The following is a 17,462-nucleotide window of genomic DNA, read 5'->3' on the forward strand; positions in this document are numbered from 1 at the left end:
TTCATTATATTTTTGAAAGATAATTTGTTGTTGTCTTTCTTCAAATCCGTTGAAAAACCTTTGAGGGGGATTTGATCAGATAGATTTCTTGTCTCGTTCTTGCAAAGAGTCCCCGTTACCGCAAATGCTGCTTGAAAATGTAGATAATGCTTGAACATGAAAATGTTCAGTTCACATTTCGGTCGTAACGGACCACTCTTGTGAAACTGGAAGTTCAATCAGTGCAGTGTAAAAGCGAAACAAAAAGTACCGCAAATATGGAGAGCCCCCTACCCTAATCTAATTGTTATTGTTTAACGATGATGAACGCGTTTCAGCGCAGCAACCCGAGGATCAACACGGAAAACTTGCCAGTACAAGGAAGCTTCTTTTGATCACAGAGAGATAGGTCGGTGCATTCCCAACCCACGTTTTATAAGAGACAAAACGCAGGTTATAGTTTGATTCAAGGCAGAGAGAGACCCCATATCAAGCTGAAGGTGAGCACTTATACTGGTACAAAATGTTTATCTTACAGGTTTAGGCCTTAGGCCCACGTTGCGTGTAAATAAATAAAATGGAACAAGGCCGAGAAGACCTCTGTATTTTCTTGATGTGTGTTTTTTATTGCTTTTCACAGTTTGAAAAGTTTCAAAAAAGAAGAAGAATTAACCCGGCAACTGAATGAATAAATGCAAATTATTTGTGCAAGAATGTGTTTTGTTGTATATTCTGACTTTACTGACATCTATGGCGTTTTGCCCTAGCCTTTTAAACTTCAAATATGAACAATCAGGCTACTTTCTGCAACTTTGTTGCTAAAGTTAAAACCAAGAATGATTTGTTTAGGCTCAAGGCTTCGACCACTATAAATTTTCTGTAGTGTTTTGCTTCGTTTATTAGTTTACATATTTCACATGAATTGTTCACATGACACCAAACTTTGATTAAAAAAGTTCCATTTCCTTGATGACAAGTGAAAGAAACAATACAAAAGAATTTCAAGTGTATTTCAGTTAAAAGCTGCTTTTTTATGTCGGGTCAATTATTTTTAAATCAATTATGTCAAAAAGAGTAAGCAAACCTCATATTGAAAATGTATCCTCCCTTCTCATACAAAGTCAAAAACGTGTGCGTCCTTTTTTAACATCTACCACTCTGCTGCTACTGGACATATGATATTATGACAGGTACGAATCCACAAAGGATGCAATTTTTACATTGTTATAGGAAATTAAATGAATTAATCAATATTAACATTTTAGAGTTACTTTCTTCAATTGTTACATGCCCCCCTCCCCCATAGTGGTTGTATTCACGCATTCATGCACAATTTTTTGACTTTTCACGCATTAAGGCACTGCAAAATTGGCCTGCAGTAAGATTTGTTTGTCATAAATTTTTATTCTTCATTTTAGTATCATTTTTACTATTAACAAATTATTCATTATAGTACAAACAATATTTTTATTTCCTACAGGAAGTTGATTTTAGAATAGGAGCTGAAAGCTAAACAATTTATAATGAAGGATAAAAGCACAGTTGTCAAAGAAGGATGGGTTTCGAAGAGAGGTATGAAACTTAAATAAGATTCTAGCTAAGGTATTTAACTTAGTTAAAAATTAGCCTCAAGATAATTCTAAAATTTTGGAAAACCTTTGTATCAGGGCACAAAAAGTTGTTTTCCTTCCTACGACCAGATAAAAATCATGCATAAATTTCCTGCGAGAATGGGAAGCAAACGGTAATGCTGTGTCACCAGCTTTATAAAATATATAAGTTTAGATAAGTTTGTTATCACTTCAATTTCATTTTCTGTTTTGGTGACTGAAAAGTTTTATTTTTCATTAATTAGGGCCTTAATTGATCTGGAATAGGGGTCTAGCTATAAACTGGTAAGAATATTTACAATCAGGATATAAATTTGGCTATAATGCACACAGGCATAAAAGTACAAATGGAGATCAAATTGGGATAGCTGTTATCTTTGGGTGATGAGGGCAGGCATTAGAATGAAAAAAATTAAAAAAATGAGCCTAAAATGATTGATCATATGATTTCCTTGTATCCATGGAAGTTTTTAACAAACTACTTGATGAAGATATAGGTAAGAGCCCTGAGAAGAATTCATTTGCGAAAAGCATTAGAGAAAACTTGCTTTAATCAGTAAAATTCATTATGATAGGCAATATACAGTAGAGGCCTTGCGCACATCAACAAAGCAAAAATTTGCAGAATTTTCAAGAATTCTGCAAACTATAACAAAGATTTTTAAGCCAGAAAAACTGTAAGCTTTTATCAAAAAAGAATTTTTAAAAAAATTATGAAGGGTTCTTAGGTAGAAAACCCTTTCTGACCTGTACAAGACACATACATAAGATACATTTGTTTTTTCTTCATGTTTTTTTCTCTTGATGAACATGAAAGAAACAAAGGTGCTTCTTGCAAAATATTATGTTTAAAAAAATTTCCTGGGACCAACCAGTAAGGTAGGTTTTATGCCCTGCTTTGTATCTAATTCCATTTCAAGCTACTGGAATACATTTGAACTTTTTTGACTAAAATGATATCTCATCACATTTAAAATTCCAATGAACTTTTGGTTGCCTTGTCAAAATGCAGTACCAGTGTTGGCTGGCACAAAAATAAGATGGTACTAGTAAAGCAAAAAAAATTTTAGCAGAAGGAACCAGCTAGAGGAAGGGTGCTGCAGGGGCATGGTCCCTGGAAAATATCTGTTTTCATAGCTAATATGACCAAATTGTCTTCTAATAGCAGGTCAGAAGTTTTCATACAATACCTCGGTTTGGTTGACTTCATCTGATATTGCCAGCTCAAGGGTTTACTGGCTTTGCAGCAAACGGAATCTAGTACTGCAAACGTTTTTTTCATTGTTGGCTTGTAGAAAGACAAATGGTTTTATGTCATGTTGTGTCACAAATGACAATGGCACAGACTTCTGCAGTAACAGATAAATGTGATCTAGTACCATGGTGTACATAAAGGGCTTATTCACTATCAATCTTTCAATGGGAATTGAGATAAGGAGGGTCAGAATTAAGATATGGTGTATTCCGCTGCTCTTCCCTTTTTGCCATTAATTCAATTATCATAGAAAAAAGGAAAATCATCCAATACAAAAATTTGTCAAGCTTTCAAAATAAAATGGTACTAGACTGGTACCACTAGTACCGCTGCGAGCCCCAACTGGGCAGTACCACAGGCGGGCCTTGGGAGGGCAAGTCCCTTTTTTAAGAATTTTTGTTAACATTCACAGTGGCAAAGTATTTCTTTCAAAATTGACTTTGTAAGAGATGGAAGCAGCCTCTAAGAGGAATTTAAAGCATTGCATTCTTTAGAGATTAGTTCAATAGAGTAAGAGCTTTTGGTGCTGCTAGAAAAATCTTACTTAGACCTGCACAGTTTTAAGTTGAGAGTGAAAACACCAGCAGGGATATTAGGGTAGTTACCTCCCTCCCCCTCATTTTCTCTATTGAGTGGTCTATCTTAAAATTTTGTTATATGCACAGGAGACACATTTCTCTAAATAGAATAGGATCTGGTCCCATCAACCATTAGTGCTGCTTCTGAAAGCAAATTCGCTGTTACATGACACAAGCTAGGGACGACTTTTGTTGCTTCAGTTAAAACTTAAGTTTCGCTTCCAATTATACCACGCTTATTCAGTCCTTTATTGATTTTTTCCACTTTTGTCTTATTGCTTTCCGTCTTACCTATTTACAATAATGATTTAACTTCAGGGGAATATATAAAGAACTGGAGACCAAGATATTTCAAATTGATGAGTGATGGAAGTTTTCTTGGCTTTAAGGAGAAGCCAGCAAAAGAAAACACAGAGCCACTAAATAATTTCTCTGTTGAAAGTAAGTTTGCTTGGAATTTTCCCCAATATTGTAGAAGAAGAAACTGCAGAAATATGATGCGGCTTTTACATTGCATCATGTTTTTTGTAATACTATTGACCCAAAGTTTTTTGGATTATATCCTTTAGTATTTTAATACTTTAATTAAACACTATAAAAGTATTTTAATTCTATTATTTAGTTTATGGCTCTGTGTTTACATGGTATCTTGTGATATCATTTAATTCAGTGGAATATTTGATCTCAAAGTAAAATTTTGGTGCCTCTTTCTTGTACTTTAAGTACAAGAAAACAGAAACATGGCAATTATTGGTCAAGGATATTTGAAGAATATATTTTTATTCTATTATTACATTACAAGCATATTTCTATTTCTAAATGTTATTATGAACATACTGCTGTGTAAGACATTGAATAATCATGTAATTAGTTTCACATATACCTTTAGTCCCTTGTTTTGTTTAAAAATAATACCAAGCTTATCACATTAAAGCCATAGATTAAAAAGTTCAATGGTTTAGAAATGTCCATTGAAATGTCTTAGAAATGCTTTTCTTTAAGTGAGAAAAAGGCCAAGAATTGATTTTTCATATTTATGTTTTACATCTTTACAGGAGCACAGGTTATGCAAACAGAGAAACCAAAAGCTAACACATTCATAATACGGTTTGTAGTTTTGTTTTTGAAGTAAAAATTCACAAAAAGACATGCTTTTAAATTTCACTTGCAAAATTATGCTTTCATTTTGAAAAATGATACCTTAAAATCTGCAAATGTTTAATTTTTACTGAAAAGCTTTTAATGAAAATTTTTCCTGGTTTTCCAAATCAGAAAAGGCACTATGGATATTTATTTATCTTGATGAAGATAATTTTTCTGATATTGTTCACTGACTTTGATAGGTAATTAACGTAACTAACGTAACATAACTAACGTAATTAGGTGATTTAACGTAAGGTTGCTTATTTATGTAGGGAAGTACCAATTATTTGTAGATATCATTTTATGATATACTTTAAATACAGCAAATATAACAAAATGTAACTGCTCTTACAGAAATAACACGAGTCAAGATATAAAAACTTTTAAGGGAACTAGGAAAATAGTCTTTGATAACAGGAGTTGATAACATGACACAAATTTTTTAGTGTTAATGAGTGTTGACCATGATGAACAAGTTTTTCATGGTGTTTTTTGTAGTTAGCTGTTTGCTTAGCATACTTTCTACTAGCATACTTGTTTGAAAAATTCAACAAATTCTTGGGATCTTTCTGTTTTCAGTCAAATCTCCCAGTTTCTCTTAAGAAAAATCCAAGATTTCCAGGTTTTGAAAATTTTAGGTGGACATTTATTTTAAGGAACTGAAGTGGCAAAATATAAAGAGGGGCTCATTTGAAGTGTTAATCTAAAAGCCAAGTTTTGATATACAATTTGCAGACAGGTATCTGCTGCCCTTAAGTTTGACAAGCTCTGTCAAGTAAAAATGAAGGAAAATAGTTTTGTCAGGAGGGTATGCCTTTTTGCAAAATTTTCTGAATTACAATAATTGCCCAATTGATACTTTTATTTCGTCAGGAAACCATTGGTGTAGATTTTCTTTTGATTTTTGACTTAGAAATATGTTAGCTAGTGAAATAGTAAAGAATAGCCATGCAAACAGGGACTCCAACAGGCTATTTGTCATAACTACTGCCTTATGTTGTTTTGAGAGAGCACATCCAAGGTAAGGGGCCCCCACTACTGGTTGTGACTTTTCAAGCATACACACTGCAAAATTGGATTTTTACGCTCACGCAAACAATAAATGCAATATCAGCTATTGCTCATCAGAGCCCTATTTGAAGGACTACAACACTACTTTCAAACTTGGAATACTAATTTTTAAACCCCAATTTACTGCAAATTTTCTGTTGTCAGATGTGAATTGTGTACTTGGTAAAAATTTCAAATATTAATTGATCTTCTAGATGTTTCCAGCTAACAACACTTGTTGAAAGAACTTTTCATGTTGAAACAAGCGAGGAAAGGTAAATATTGATTTTGCTTCTTTTTATGTTTTTGTGAGTCTGATAACTATGAAATCTGATAACTGTCAAGATTGAGACAATATGAAGATGATGGATTGACTTAGAATTGAGGAATTGACCTTCTTTGTAAACGTTTTTAGATTCAAACCACTGTGCCAATAATCACTTCCATGTGCTTGAGAAATACTTGAGGTAGAAAATTTTCAGAATGTCAGGAAAATAGTAGGCTACAATGTAACTAACCAATTTAAGGATTTATAGGCTGATCGAGTACCACATAAAACGCATGATGATGGAGAAGAATCTAAATTTGAAAGTGCAACCCTTAACAGATTAAGCTTTACAGGCTAATCCTGAATGCAAACAAAAATGGCCTAAGGATAACTGTATCTTGTTACTCAGAATGGTGTTACATGGATAAATGTCAATTAGTAAGCTTGTATTTCAAATACCAAGAGTCCAACAATTGAATGGTTTGCTAATGTTGTGATCACGTTTTTGGTGATTTCAGATCTTTATGGGTTAATGCAATTGAAGAAATTTCAAAGCGCTTGCAGGAAGAGGAAGATTCTTCAAGCAAAACCAGCACACAAAGTTCAGACAGTGACTCTGATCGAGTTAGTCATTTAATCTCATTATTTATATTATTGTTATGAAAATTTTATTTACGAAAAAGCATGTTTCTAGATTGAATTTTATCATCTTCAGGTTTAGTGCATTGATATCAAGAGAAAGGTGGATTTTATTCTTAGGATTCACAATATTTTTATAGTTTACTTTGCTAAAATGATCCTGGAAAGGTATGAAAAATAATGAATTTGACATGGCACTTCTGAGCTACAGCTTACTTTGTACATATTGGGGAACTGAGAGATGTTTGTTTTTATCGAAATGTTTGTTTGATTTTTCAAAAAAGCTTCAGCTTTGCACAAGTATTCCAACAATTTTGGCAAGGATTGTCGTTTCTAATTCTATGCATAATTGTATTTGTATTAGTATGTGCGATTTTCTAGGCTGGTAGAAAGGGGTTTCTGACTATCTTTGATAGTATATCGAAGCACTTATTCTCTTTGAAGCCTATCCCTTACATTTTACTTCTTTTTTTAACCAAACGGCATCTCTGTCTATGTTTATACCAAGTGATCAACAGTATAATCAATCTGTGGTGGTTAGCTGTCTTTTGTATTTAACTGCCGAAGATGAATTTCGATTTATCGCTCACTGCTTTTGTCAGAGCATCTCTGTTTTGCTAAAAATCACAAGTTTGTTTCCAGATCCATCTACCAGCATATTTTTAATCATATAAGCACCAAGCTTTTTATCAACTATTGTTTTTGTTAGATGTCTAAATCTTTTCCCTTCTCAATAGGGATTGAATTTCTTTTGTCAAAATTTGTCATCTTGTTTTAGACGCTTGAGGACTTTGAAATGATGAAAGTTTTGGGAAAAGGAACATTTGGAAAGGTGATGATTTCTTTCATTGATTTTTGCTGATCCAAAACCATTTAGATGTGTGTCATTTGAAATTAAAAAAAATACGACACTGTATAGCTTAGTTCAGATACATATAAACCAAATATTCTCGTTATGTACCAATGCAAGCTTGTTAACAAATATATAAACAGATTATTAACGATTTTTTAAAGGAACAAGAACAATTACAAATCTTTTTGAAACATATTTATTTTTAATGATCACTATTATAACAAATTATTGTTTCAGTTAATTTGCTGTCTTCCTAGTATAAAGTTTAAAGTCACTGTTTTGTTTTTCTTTTGAGTTTATTTAAGGTAAGAACGTTTTTGGTTATTATAAAAGCCATTCAAACATCCAATGTTTTCCTTTGGCCAACGGATATTTTTTTTGCATTTCACAATGGTATTAGTAGAAAATGAAGTGTCACCTCAGCCGTTTACTTTGGTGACTAGACTTTGAAATTTGTTTTGATTTGAATTTGTATAATTTTGGTGTAGCTTCTTTTCTGGTTTTCTGATTCAATAATTATATACTTATAGGTTATGTTAGGCAAAGATAAAAAATCTGGGGAAATATTCGCTATCAAGATATTGAAGAAAGAGGTCATCCTTCAGAAGGTATTTTTCTTTTTATATGATTAAACATTAATATTCCCTTGCATTTATATCTTTGCACTATTTGCCAAGTATTAGTACATATTGCTAAATATTACTACATCTTTATGCAGTCCAACTAGCTTCAAGCTGTTATCTTTGCATTTGACGTGCTTGAATTCCCAGGTACAGCTATCGGTATAAACGCCTCATCACATGCGGTATTGCGTGCCTATAAAGTACAACCTTTCAAAGCCATCTCTTATTCAAGGGCGTATGTATTTTGAAAGCAGGGAAATAACCTTGAAGCTTGGGTAGAGAAGGGGAAGGAGAGGTTGCCAGATCTCAACATCTTTTGTCAAAGATTGTAGATTTTTGTTCATCTAGCTGTTGTTGCGTATTTGCCAGTATTTGATAACTCAAAACCAGCATGTCCAGTTTCTTCTATTCAACACGTAGGACGAAGTTGAGCACACTCTCACTGAAAACAGAGTCCTTCAAAGTGCCAAACACCCTTTCCTTACTGTAAGTACAATCTTTGCTTAAATGATACCATCTTGAGTCTTAATGATTTGAAAATTTCCTGTTTGCTGTAAGACTCATTTGAAAGCTGGATATCTCAGCTAGCATTTTTAAACTTTTAGTGGAATGAGATGTCATCATAGAAATTTGTGTTTTTTAAAGCACCTTTTGCAAGTCCTGTTTCTTTTTTTCGCATGTCACAGGAAGCAATCTTTCAAAGCCTGCTTCTGTGAAAGGATTATAGCGTTTGGATCAATGTATTTTTCTTTCAAGCTACTTTTGATTTTTTCACTAGTTTCGTCATTATATAGCACAACAGAAAGACTGATTATTTCTTTATCCTATGCTATCCTGAATTTTGGTTAAATGTTAAACAGTTTGAGTCCGTCAACTCGTCAAGCGAATGAAAATTTAAAAAGCTTAAATTTTTTCTGTTCTTTACTTTATGTTTAGAATTTCGTTTAAAATGTAACTGAACACTTTGGCGATGCCATAAATAGAGTCCATTGTATGCCTTTTTTGACACAAATTTCATGGCGATTTAAATCTTGCCTTTAACACTCTAACATGATGATGAATCTTTACAAAAAAGATTTTTGTAGCTCCAGTCCATCCACTCATTTTGTACATGCAAAATTCAAGTTCTTGTTGTTGAATTATTTTACAGCAATTGCGGTTCTCCTTTCAAACGAAGGACAGACTGTGTTTTGTAATGGAGTATGTCAACGGTGGAGAGGTAAGACGCTACTTAAAAATTTACCCTCAGCTGTTGCAAAAATGGCAGCTGTATGCTGCGAATTTTTGTGGCTTTTGTTTCTGTTATTGCTGAGAAAATCATGTAGTTTGTTATCTAGCGCTGCATGCGTTATTCGTTTAAAAATCATTTAGAAGAAGTAGGAGTTTTGTGAGTTGTCAAACATATCGTAACAGTTAGGCCTTTGTTTGTTACAGTATAAATGTTTTCTTCTTAAAGGCATTGAGTCATAATAAAATGGATTAAGTATACCCTAAGTGCCAAAATCCGCTGAATCATGATTTTCATCATTACAATGCTATTGGCTGGCCTGGAACTGGTCACATGAACTCACCTCGTACTGATTAACAAAACAATTTCCATCAATAGCAAGTTGTCAACAACGGATGCAAATATCACACGAAACAGCAGCGATCACGCCGAAACCAAAGGCCCCCCTATAGAGAAGGCCTATTTACCATGACTCAATGCCTTTAATCATTAGTGTTTATTTTTCAATTCTGTTCCGTGTTTTTACAACAATATTGCTGAAGTATTGTCTCTTACTTCATTTCAGTATTTCTCATTCAATTTCAGCTATTCTTTCATTTGTCGCGAGAAAGAGTGTTCTCAGAAGAGCGTTCTAGATTTTATGGAGCAGAAATAACTTGTGCTGTCAAGTATCTTCACGAGAGAAATATCGTCTATCGTGACTTGAAGGTAATTTTCTTCTGTTGTAAACTCAAGCTTGATGGATCTCAACACACTCCCAAGCTCTTGTGCTGAAACGATATCTTGACTGCCAGTCTATACATTGCTTTAATGGGAAAAGAACTGGGCACCACAATATTTCCAGGACTAGATCGTTTCAACATCATGAAAGTGCTCCTTCTGTCTGTTTTACTTGAAAGCATGTGGCATAAGCCTTTAAAATTCGATTTCAGTTCTGTGTCAGTTTTTAATTATTCATCAGTCGTGTCAAAATTCGACAAAATCATATGGCGGAATTAGACTGTGTTGCACTACAACGAGCTGATTCGAGAAGTTCTCAATATGTTGAAGTTTATCGAGATAGACACTCCCTCAAGTGCCACCCTTATTTTAATTAAGTTTTCATGGTTTTTCATATTACTCTCTCGTGCCCAAAGAAGTTCAAGCAAGCATTTTAAAAGTTTATCCGATGTAACATATTTTTGAGCACTTAGAATGACTTAATTTAACCCTTTACATGTAATACTTTAATGTCGACAGTTTTTTGTTTATCGATGACAAATAATTTTTTTCGGATTTTTCCCCTTTGCAGCTTGAAAACCTGCTTTTAGACGCCGAAGGACACATAAAGATTACAGATTTTGGATTATGTAAAGAAGATATATCATTTGGGGACACAACAAAAACATTCTGTGGAACACCTGAATACCTCGCTCCAGAGGTTTGTACGTTGATTGTGTTCTATTGCGTCCGTTAGCGTTGGGAAATAATGACTTATATACACTAGGCCCAAACAGAAATATTTATGGACTATGTTTTTCTTTGTCTTCTTTTCCTTTTTCTTGGGAATCTTTTCATATATGTTAAACATATTTTGTTAGCGAGAGGTATTTGTATCTATTCGAAGCTCTCTATACTTTTTTCCGTATTATTTAAGCGAAACTATCTTCGGAATCTTTATAATTTTTCTTGAGCCCGGCTTTATTGTTATTCTACGGATTGTCAAACGAATGGGTCCGACATTCTACTGTAGATTTACGGAAACACTGATTATCTGTAAAAAAGTTTTTCTGTTTTGAAACTTTTGAGTCAAATTTATAGATATTTTCTGCTATCTGCTGACGTATTATCTCAAAGTAGAACACACATTGCTCTTTAAAATTTTATGCTCTAGTGGGGGTGAATCAAAAGATTGTACTGAGAATTTCCTGTTTACAATAAATAACTTGCAATTTCTATGTAGCTGAAGATTTGGGATTTTCCATACATCTTTTTTATTTCATCTTTATTTTTCGATAAATGCTGTTTACCAACGAAAGAGCATTTTTCGATACATTAAAATGTTAGAGTGATAAACTTTTCAATGTACAAAGAGGAGCGCGTTTTGTCCTCAGAACGTTAATGTGAAGGGGCCTTAAATGAAGAGGTTTTGTTTAATAGCAGTATTACGGGATGCTAATGGCCTCTTAGACTAAGTGTCATTTCGTTATCACTTTGTTGGTAAGGCCAAATTAATTGCATTTACCTATAGATTCACAGTAAATAACAGGAAGATTCAAATCAGGCCCGTCTCCTTTTCGCAGGTGCTTGAAGACAATGATTACGGTCGCAGCGTTGATTGGTGGGGCTTTGGTGTTGTTTTATACGAAATGTTATGTGGAAGGCTGCCATTTTACAACAGGGATCATGAAGTTTTGTTTGAGCTTATTCTCAGTGTAAGTAGTTAAATTGCGTCAAGCACTAACTTTTGCTACTTTAAACAAGCTATTGGAAGTGTGGAGAGTCCTAGGTTTCTAGCTTAAAGTTTATGTCCGCATGACAAAGAGCCGTTGATGAATTTATGTGTTGTTGTAGAAAGAAATGCGCTGCTAACTATTTATTTCGAGGTGTAATATAGTTTTTCTAATCTTGATAATGAGCTGAAACATTATTTTTAAATGAGGTAGCCTTTGGAAGTATAATGATTAAATTTTGTTTCAAAATCATGTTGCCTTGTTTCAAGATCACTTAAGTTCTAAGCTTCCATGTCAATTTTAGTTTACGTAGATCTCATTTGACTTCTAGCCCTATTCATTTAATCATGTTTCTGAAAATCTGAAAATCTATGTCTTAAACCAATAATTACTTACCTTAAATAATTCAAAAATTGAATACTTTATAGTTTATGTTTGAACACTGTGTGCAGGGCTGCCATCTTTTTTACGAGAGTAAATACTGCAACCAAGCATAGGTAGATCTTTTCCAATAAATAATTTATTACCTTTTAAATCTGTAATTCCATTGTATAGTTATCTGTATGGGCTGCAAAAATTTTTTCGAACAGATCAATTTTCAAGCTTTTTTTACAATGTTTATTACTTTTGCTTTCAGGAGGAAGTTCGCTTTCCTTCGCGATTGTCAGAGGTTTCTAAAAATGTTCTTTCTGGCCTTTTGACAAAGGATTCCAAGAAAAGGTAAACTATTTCCAGCTCTAATACACCAAAGTCGTGTTTATGTTGAAAATCGTTGATGAACTGTCCCTTCAAATAGGAAACTTCCCACTCTGTCCGTCAATACATGTGCAAGTCTAACCTTTCGAGTATTGATTGCTATTAAGGAATTGAATTGACGTATCTACATCACCTCACGTCCAGGACAAATGATTCATCCTCAAAACATTTCTCCCTGTCAATATCTCACTGTAATCTTTGCATATATAGAAAATTAGTAGGTCACCACCAGATTTACCGCTTATGTTCATTTATGATCTCAGTTGATGTTAATGGAAAATTTAGGGATTTTATTAAACAAGTGTTCAGTACGCCTGTACAGTTGTTTATGAAATCGCCACTTGTTACAAGTGTTGATTATTTTTGTCTGCAGACTTGGCGGAGGTAGTCGTGACGCATATGAAGTGATGGAGCACCCATTTTTCCATGGCATTAGCTGGGATGATGTTTATAATAGAAAGGTGAACAAAGATTACACGTTTTTTCCTTCTTGCAAAAAACTGTAAAATCAGCATATTTTAACTATATATGTTATATTTTCACTTGTTTATGATATGTTACTTTGTTCTCTCTCTGTGCCTACATTTCCCTTTATCTCATTCTTTTATTTCTTTTTACTTCCTGCCACCTATTTAATCTGTTAAGAATTTCGTGTCATTTAGCACCTCTCTGCTTACGATTTTCTACGATTTACATTTCATATTTATGTACAAATGTTCTATGTGATTGTCAAATAGTTTATGGTACTGTTCATTTGTGGATTTAATTTGTCATTTTGCAGCTCCGTCCGCCATTCAAGCCTGAGATCAAGGGCGAATCAGATGTAGGAAACTTCGACCCTGAATTCACTACGGAAACTCCACGCTTAACGCCACCAGAGAGCTCAGGTTTGTCCTCTCGATTTCACAACAATATACGTTATTTCCATTTGTTGTCTAATAATTGCAGTTGAGAAGCGTTCAGTTCTTTAATCCACTGCTTGTAAGCCCTTCTCATTATAAATTTTTAAATTGCAATTCTGCAAGAAATGTTTCCTGGATTAGAAATTTTTTGAACGAACTTTTAATGAATTTCTTACGAGATTGAAGAATTCAAAGATAAAAATGAAGCATACTAGCAATATTTAAGCAAGAATTTTTCTGTTAAAATGTGTCCCCTTTGGGTGAATGAGATATTTAGTGGCTTGTATTAGTCTATACACAGCGTTTACATTTGAGTCATACTTTTCGTTGGCCATTTAAATTCTCATTGGTTAGACTATACAATAGACCTATTGTTACGGAACCAATCGGCCAATCATCCATGTTTCTCGATTTCAAACACGCTGCAAAGCCTATCGTTAACTCTGAACGGTTGACTGACGGGACATACAGTAGGAAGCCGCGTGTAAGAACCTACTTTTTTCAGGGTTTGGCAAAACAGGTTCTTGTATTATTGGGTATTTATTGACAGTTTAGGCTAAATAGGTTCTTAGTTAAGTTCTTAATTTCTACAGAGTATATATTGATGCTGGTTATCAAAAAATAGCATTAAATCTTGTCGGTTCTTCATTCTAAATTTTAATTAGTGTACCAACATTGTCCAACAATTGATCAATGATACAGTACAGTATATAAAATAATACCAATAAATTTTATTTTAACATACATTGTGCATTTTGAGTTTTATTTTAACATTTCAATTTCTTGTCACCTTTTTGGTTTTTTGTAAAAAAGTATATAAATTAAATGATTAAACCTCAATTATAAGAACCTGTTGGAAATTGTTTGGGGGATTAAAAAAGCAAATTTTTTGCCAGAAGGTTCCCAAATCCCTAGTTTACACGCGGCTTTTTGCTGTAGTGCCTTCAAACTTCAAAGCAAAATGCGGGAAACATGATTGTCCTCGACCGACCAAGCAGCAAAAGTTCGCAAAGCTTCCTTAAACAAGAAATTAATTGAGTTTTCAAAAAATGTTGAACTAAAGATTTTATACATTTTTTTGTAGTTCTATCCGAAGACGCGAGCAAGCCAGTTTTTGGAGAATTCGCATATCAAAAAAAGTAACTATTTGCGCGGAAAATTCTTCTTGTCTGTGTACCAATGTCTTGACGTAAAATAGTTTTATTAATCTTTGGAAAATTTACCAAACGTTTTGGGAAATAAACTATCGTTTTTGCTAGTTATTTACTAAGCATTCGTTGTCGTTAAGAGAATAAGAATGTTTTGTTTTTGGGGGGGGGGGGGGGGGTTATCGCGCAGGTGAAGATAATCATCTCATTTCAATCCTATGATAGTTTCAATCCTATGATCTCAGTTTTAATAGTAGTATCATACTGTAAAGGTCGTATATAAATTCGATGCTCTGCCTGCAGCCGAGTTGATGACTTATTTTATCAAACATTATTTTTACACTCATTTCTTTCTGTGGTTCACTTAAAGGCTACTGAAATGACAAACGACATGACGTCTTTCGAATTGGATATTGTATGTCATCCAGCCCCGTGCAACCCCTGTTTGATATTCTGCAATAGGTCTCTGTCATAAGGATTCGCTTGGTTAACATCGTTTAAATTACGTAGTAGCAGGGGGGTTTATACATGCAACGCCAAGGTAGATTGTCGTTAGGTACCACCACTGTATGGTTGTTTCAACCGTTTTGTAGTGAAATTTTTTTATTGTTTTAAATTAAAAAGGTGATTAGTTGAATGTTTGAATCATTTAACTTGTTGCATTGGAAAGTAAAATTTCGATGATGAAGACAAAAACTGTTTGTTATGATAACTTATCAATCGCCAATGAACCTATCCTAATAAATTTAATTCTTGGCTACATCCTAAAGAGCTAGTAATAATTTGATTTGTGAAAGATGGAAATTTTTCTATTGAATAACTTTGTTTCGTTGCTTATGCACCTTCTTCTAACATGTTTAATGAACTCTGATAATTTTTTTTGGAAATATCAATTAATTTTGTAGACAAGATAAGGAGGGGCTTGTGTAATCCATAAAATGGCTAGTTTTGTAGTATTTGATTTCTAACATTTTTGATAATTTTAAGATAGAAGATGAACATTTTTTGCTATTCTAGTAGTCCTTATCTTCGCAGTTTTTATTAAATACGATATATTCTGTTAATTTTCGCCTCTTTTTCGTTGTTTGTTGTTCTTTTGAAGCCAAGAAAATTGAAAGATTTATGCACATTGATATAGACCATGTCGCGATTTCGAATTGATTTATGTTTTAATATTTTCGTAATGAAGTTTTGGGTTTGGTGTGCAGAACAGGTTGATTCTAAAGGTTCTAACAGGTAAAGCGTTACCAGCCCACTATTCAACAGACATGTAAAAAGTAATCTTCATTAATACTGTGCCATCGGAACGAAATTCATATTGGGGGAGGGGGCACCCCATTGTATTGCTTCCTATTCAGGACACTGTTATAGAGGGAACATACCACAGTTTGACAATTTTTGGGGGGCTTCATACCCCCCTCGCTTCCGACGCCCCTGATAAGATGAAATTAATTTAAAAGGACTTTGTAATTAATCAGATGTTTTAGTCACTCATTTGCAATAGCTGCATCAAGAATATTTCATTGAAAAAAATACTTCAATTCAAAATTCTGCAAATTAAAATCCTGTCAGTTCGCAGGCACTCAATATTTCTTCGATTTCTACTTTTATTTCTTGGGCTTTAAAAAATGGGCTTCAAGCTCTAGCCATGAAGGAATTTTTTTTTGGTACGTTAAAATGGCATCAAAGAAACAGAGCTGCCACCAAGCACGTCGTGGCCTGGGGGAGGGGGGCCGTGGCTCCCTCTGTTTTCAAAACTTGAGGGATTTTCTAAAAAAAATTACTGTTATGTCGGAAAATTCTCACACTTGAGCTCTGGGTAAAACGGAAAAATGAAACGAACTTTTAAGCGACATAAATTACCTGAACTTAAGTATTTTCGAGGAGCAATTCACTTTTGTCAAGGGAATACTAGATTTCCACAAAAACAAAATGATTTCGCAGGATTTACCGATCTCCCCCATAGAGTGATTTGCTAATCGGATTTTGTCAGTTAAAATCCGAATCTTCAAAGGCCAAATTTGGTTACGGATATTGCTCAATATTAGTCATAAATTATATATATTTTTGATATTGAAGACCGGAAAGTGTCAATTTTGTGCCTATCGCCAGATTTGAAAATTTTGTCCCAGACTTGAAAAATTATGCAGTTATGTTGTATAAGGTAAAACACTTATAAAGGGGAACAATGAAGACGATCAATACCGTCGCTTTCCGCCAGTTGATACTCATTTTAAGAATAAGATTTTATTATTAAAATTTACTCCAAAGAATGCAATTTCTGGTGAACTTGAAGCATTAAGATTATAAAAAAATTTCCCCCTTCTGCGGCAACCATGGTGTCGCCTTGGGTAGTAACTTGATCTACCCTTCTACTGATCTATATGTAGGTCACGCCCCCCTTAACACTTACATGAAATGCTTTCATTAGATTGAAATAAATCAAAGAACTTTTGTCGGAAAATGTTTCTTTCTGGCCCCTCTAGAATTCATTGGCCACGACGCCCCTTAGTTTCACAGTAAATTATTTTGGCATTCAAAATTTACAACTCTATCAGCCTCCTGGTTGTGTCTTTTTTCTTGCCCTTTCAGTGTCTGCCATAATATTTGTATGCCACAACACGGAAATGTCTTTCCTTATGCAGTTCCTTATTAAATAACACCGAGGTTAATATATCATCAAAACTCTGAAATAAGGAGATGGAGATCGAGGGTATAATAATTATACAGTGGGATTTCTTTCAAAACAGAACAGTTCTTAAAAAAAAATGTATATGAAAAATTGTTTTTATAATGCTAATCTTATAAGGGGGTCAATTTGAAACTAGCTAAGCTATATTTCTATGAATAAATTATTAGATTGTTTCAATACCAAACAAAAAAGACTTCAAATTTTTCTGGTTTGGTACATATTTAATAATGGTCTTTTGGATTATGTAATCCCAATTGAACGTGTTATCCAAATTTGAAGAACATATCTTTTCACGTCATACTTTCT

At 33.7% G+C, this 17,462-nt stretch overlaps 1 protein-coding gene across 1 annotated transcript; it reads left to right on the plus strand.

Moving 5' to 3' along the window:
- The first annotated feature begins 241 nt into the window (after positions 1-241).
- Positions 242-15,528, plus strand: LOC135681750 (RAC-gamma serine/threonine-protein kinase). Its single transcript, XM_065196350.2, has 17 exons — positions 242-479; positions 1,460-1,551; positions 3,741-3,863; positions 4,478-4,529; positions 5,831-5,890; positions 6,402-6,507; positions 7,301-7,354; positions 7,906-7,983; positions 8,419-8,484; positions 9,149-9,217; positions 9,812-9,934; positions 10,518-10,646; positions 11,509-11,640; positions 12,296-12,378; positions 12,788-12,875; positions 13,196-13,301; positions 14,401-15,528. The coding sequence occupies exons 2-17, from the start codon at positions 1,503-1,505 to the stop codon at positions 14,457-14,459; spliced, it is 1,377 nt and encodes a 458-aa protein (XP_065052422.1). The 5' UTR covers positions 242-479; positions 1,460-1,502; the 3' UTR covers positions 14,460-15,528.
- The last annotated feature ends 1,934 nt before the right edge of the window (positions 15,529-17,462 follow it).

This window comes from Rhopilema esculentum, chromosome 12 (assembly GCF_057945365.1).
Source record: "Rhopilema esculentum isolate cy_ngs chromosome 12, ASM5794536v1, whole genome shotgun sequence".
In the NCBI taxonomy this organism is placed as follows: Eukaryota; Metazoa; Cnidaria; class Scyphozoa; order Rhizostomeae; family Rhizostomatidae; genus Rhopilema; species Rhopilema esculentum.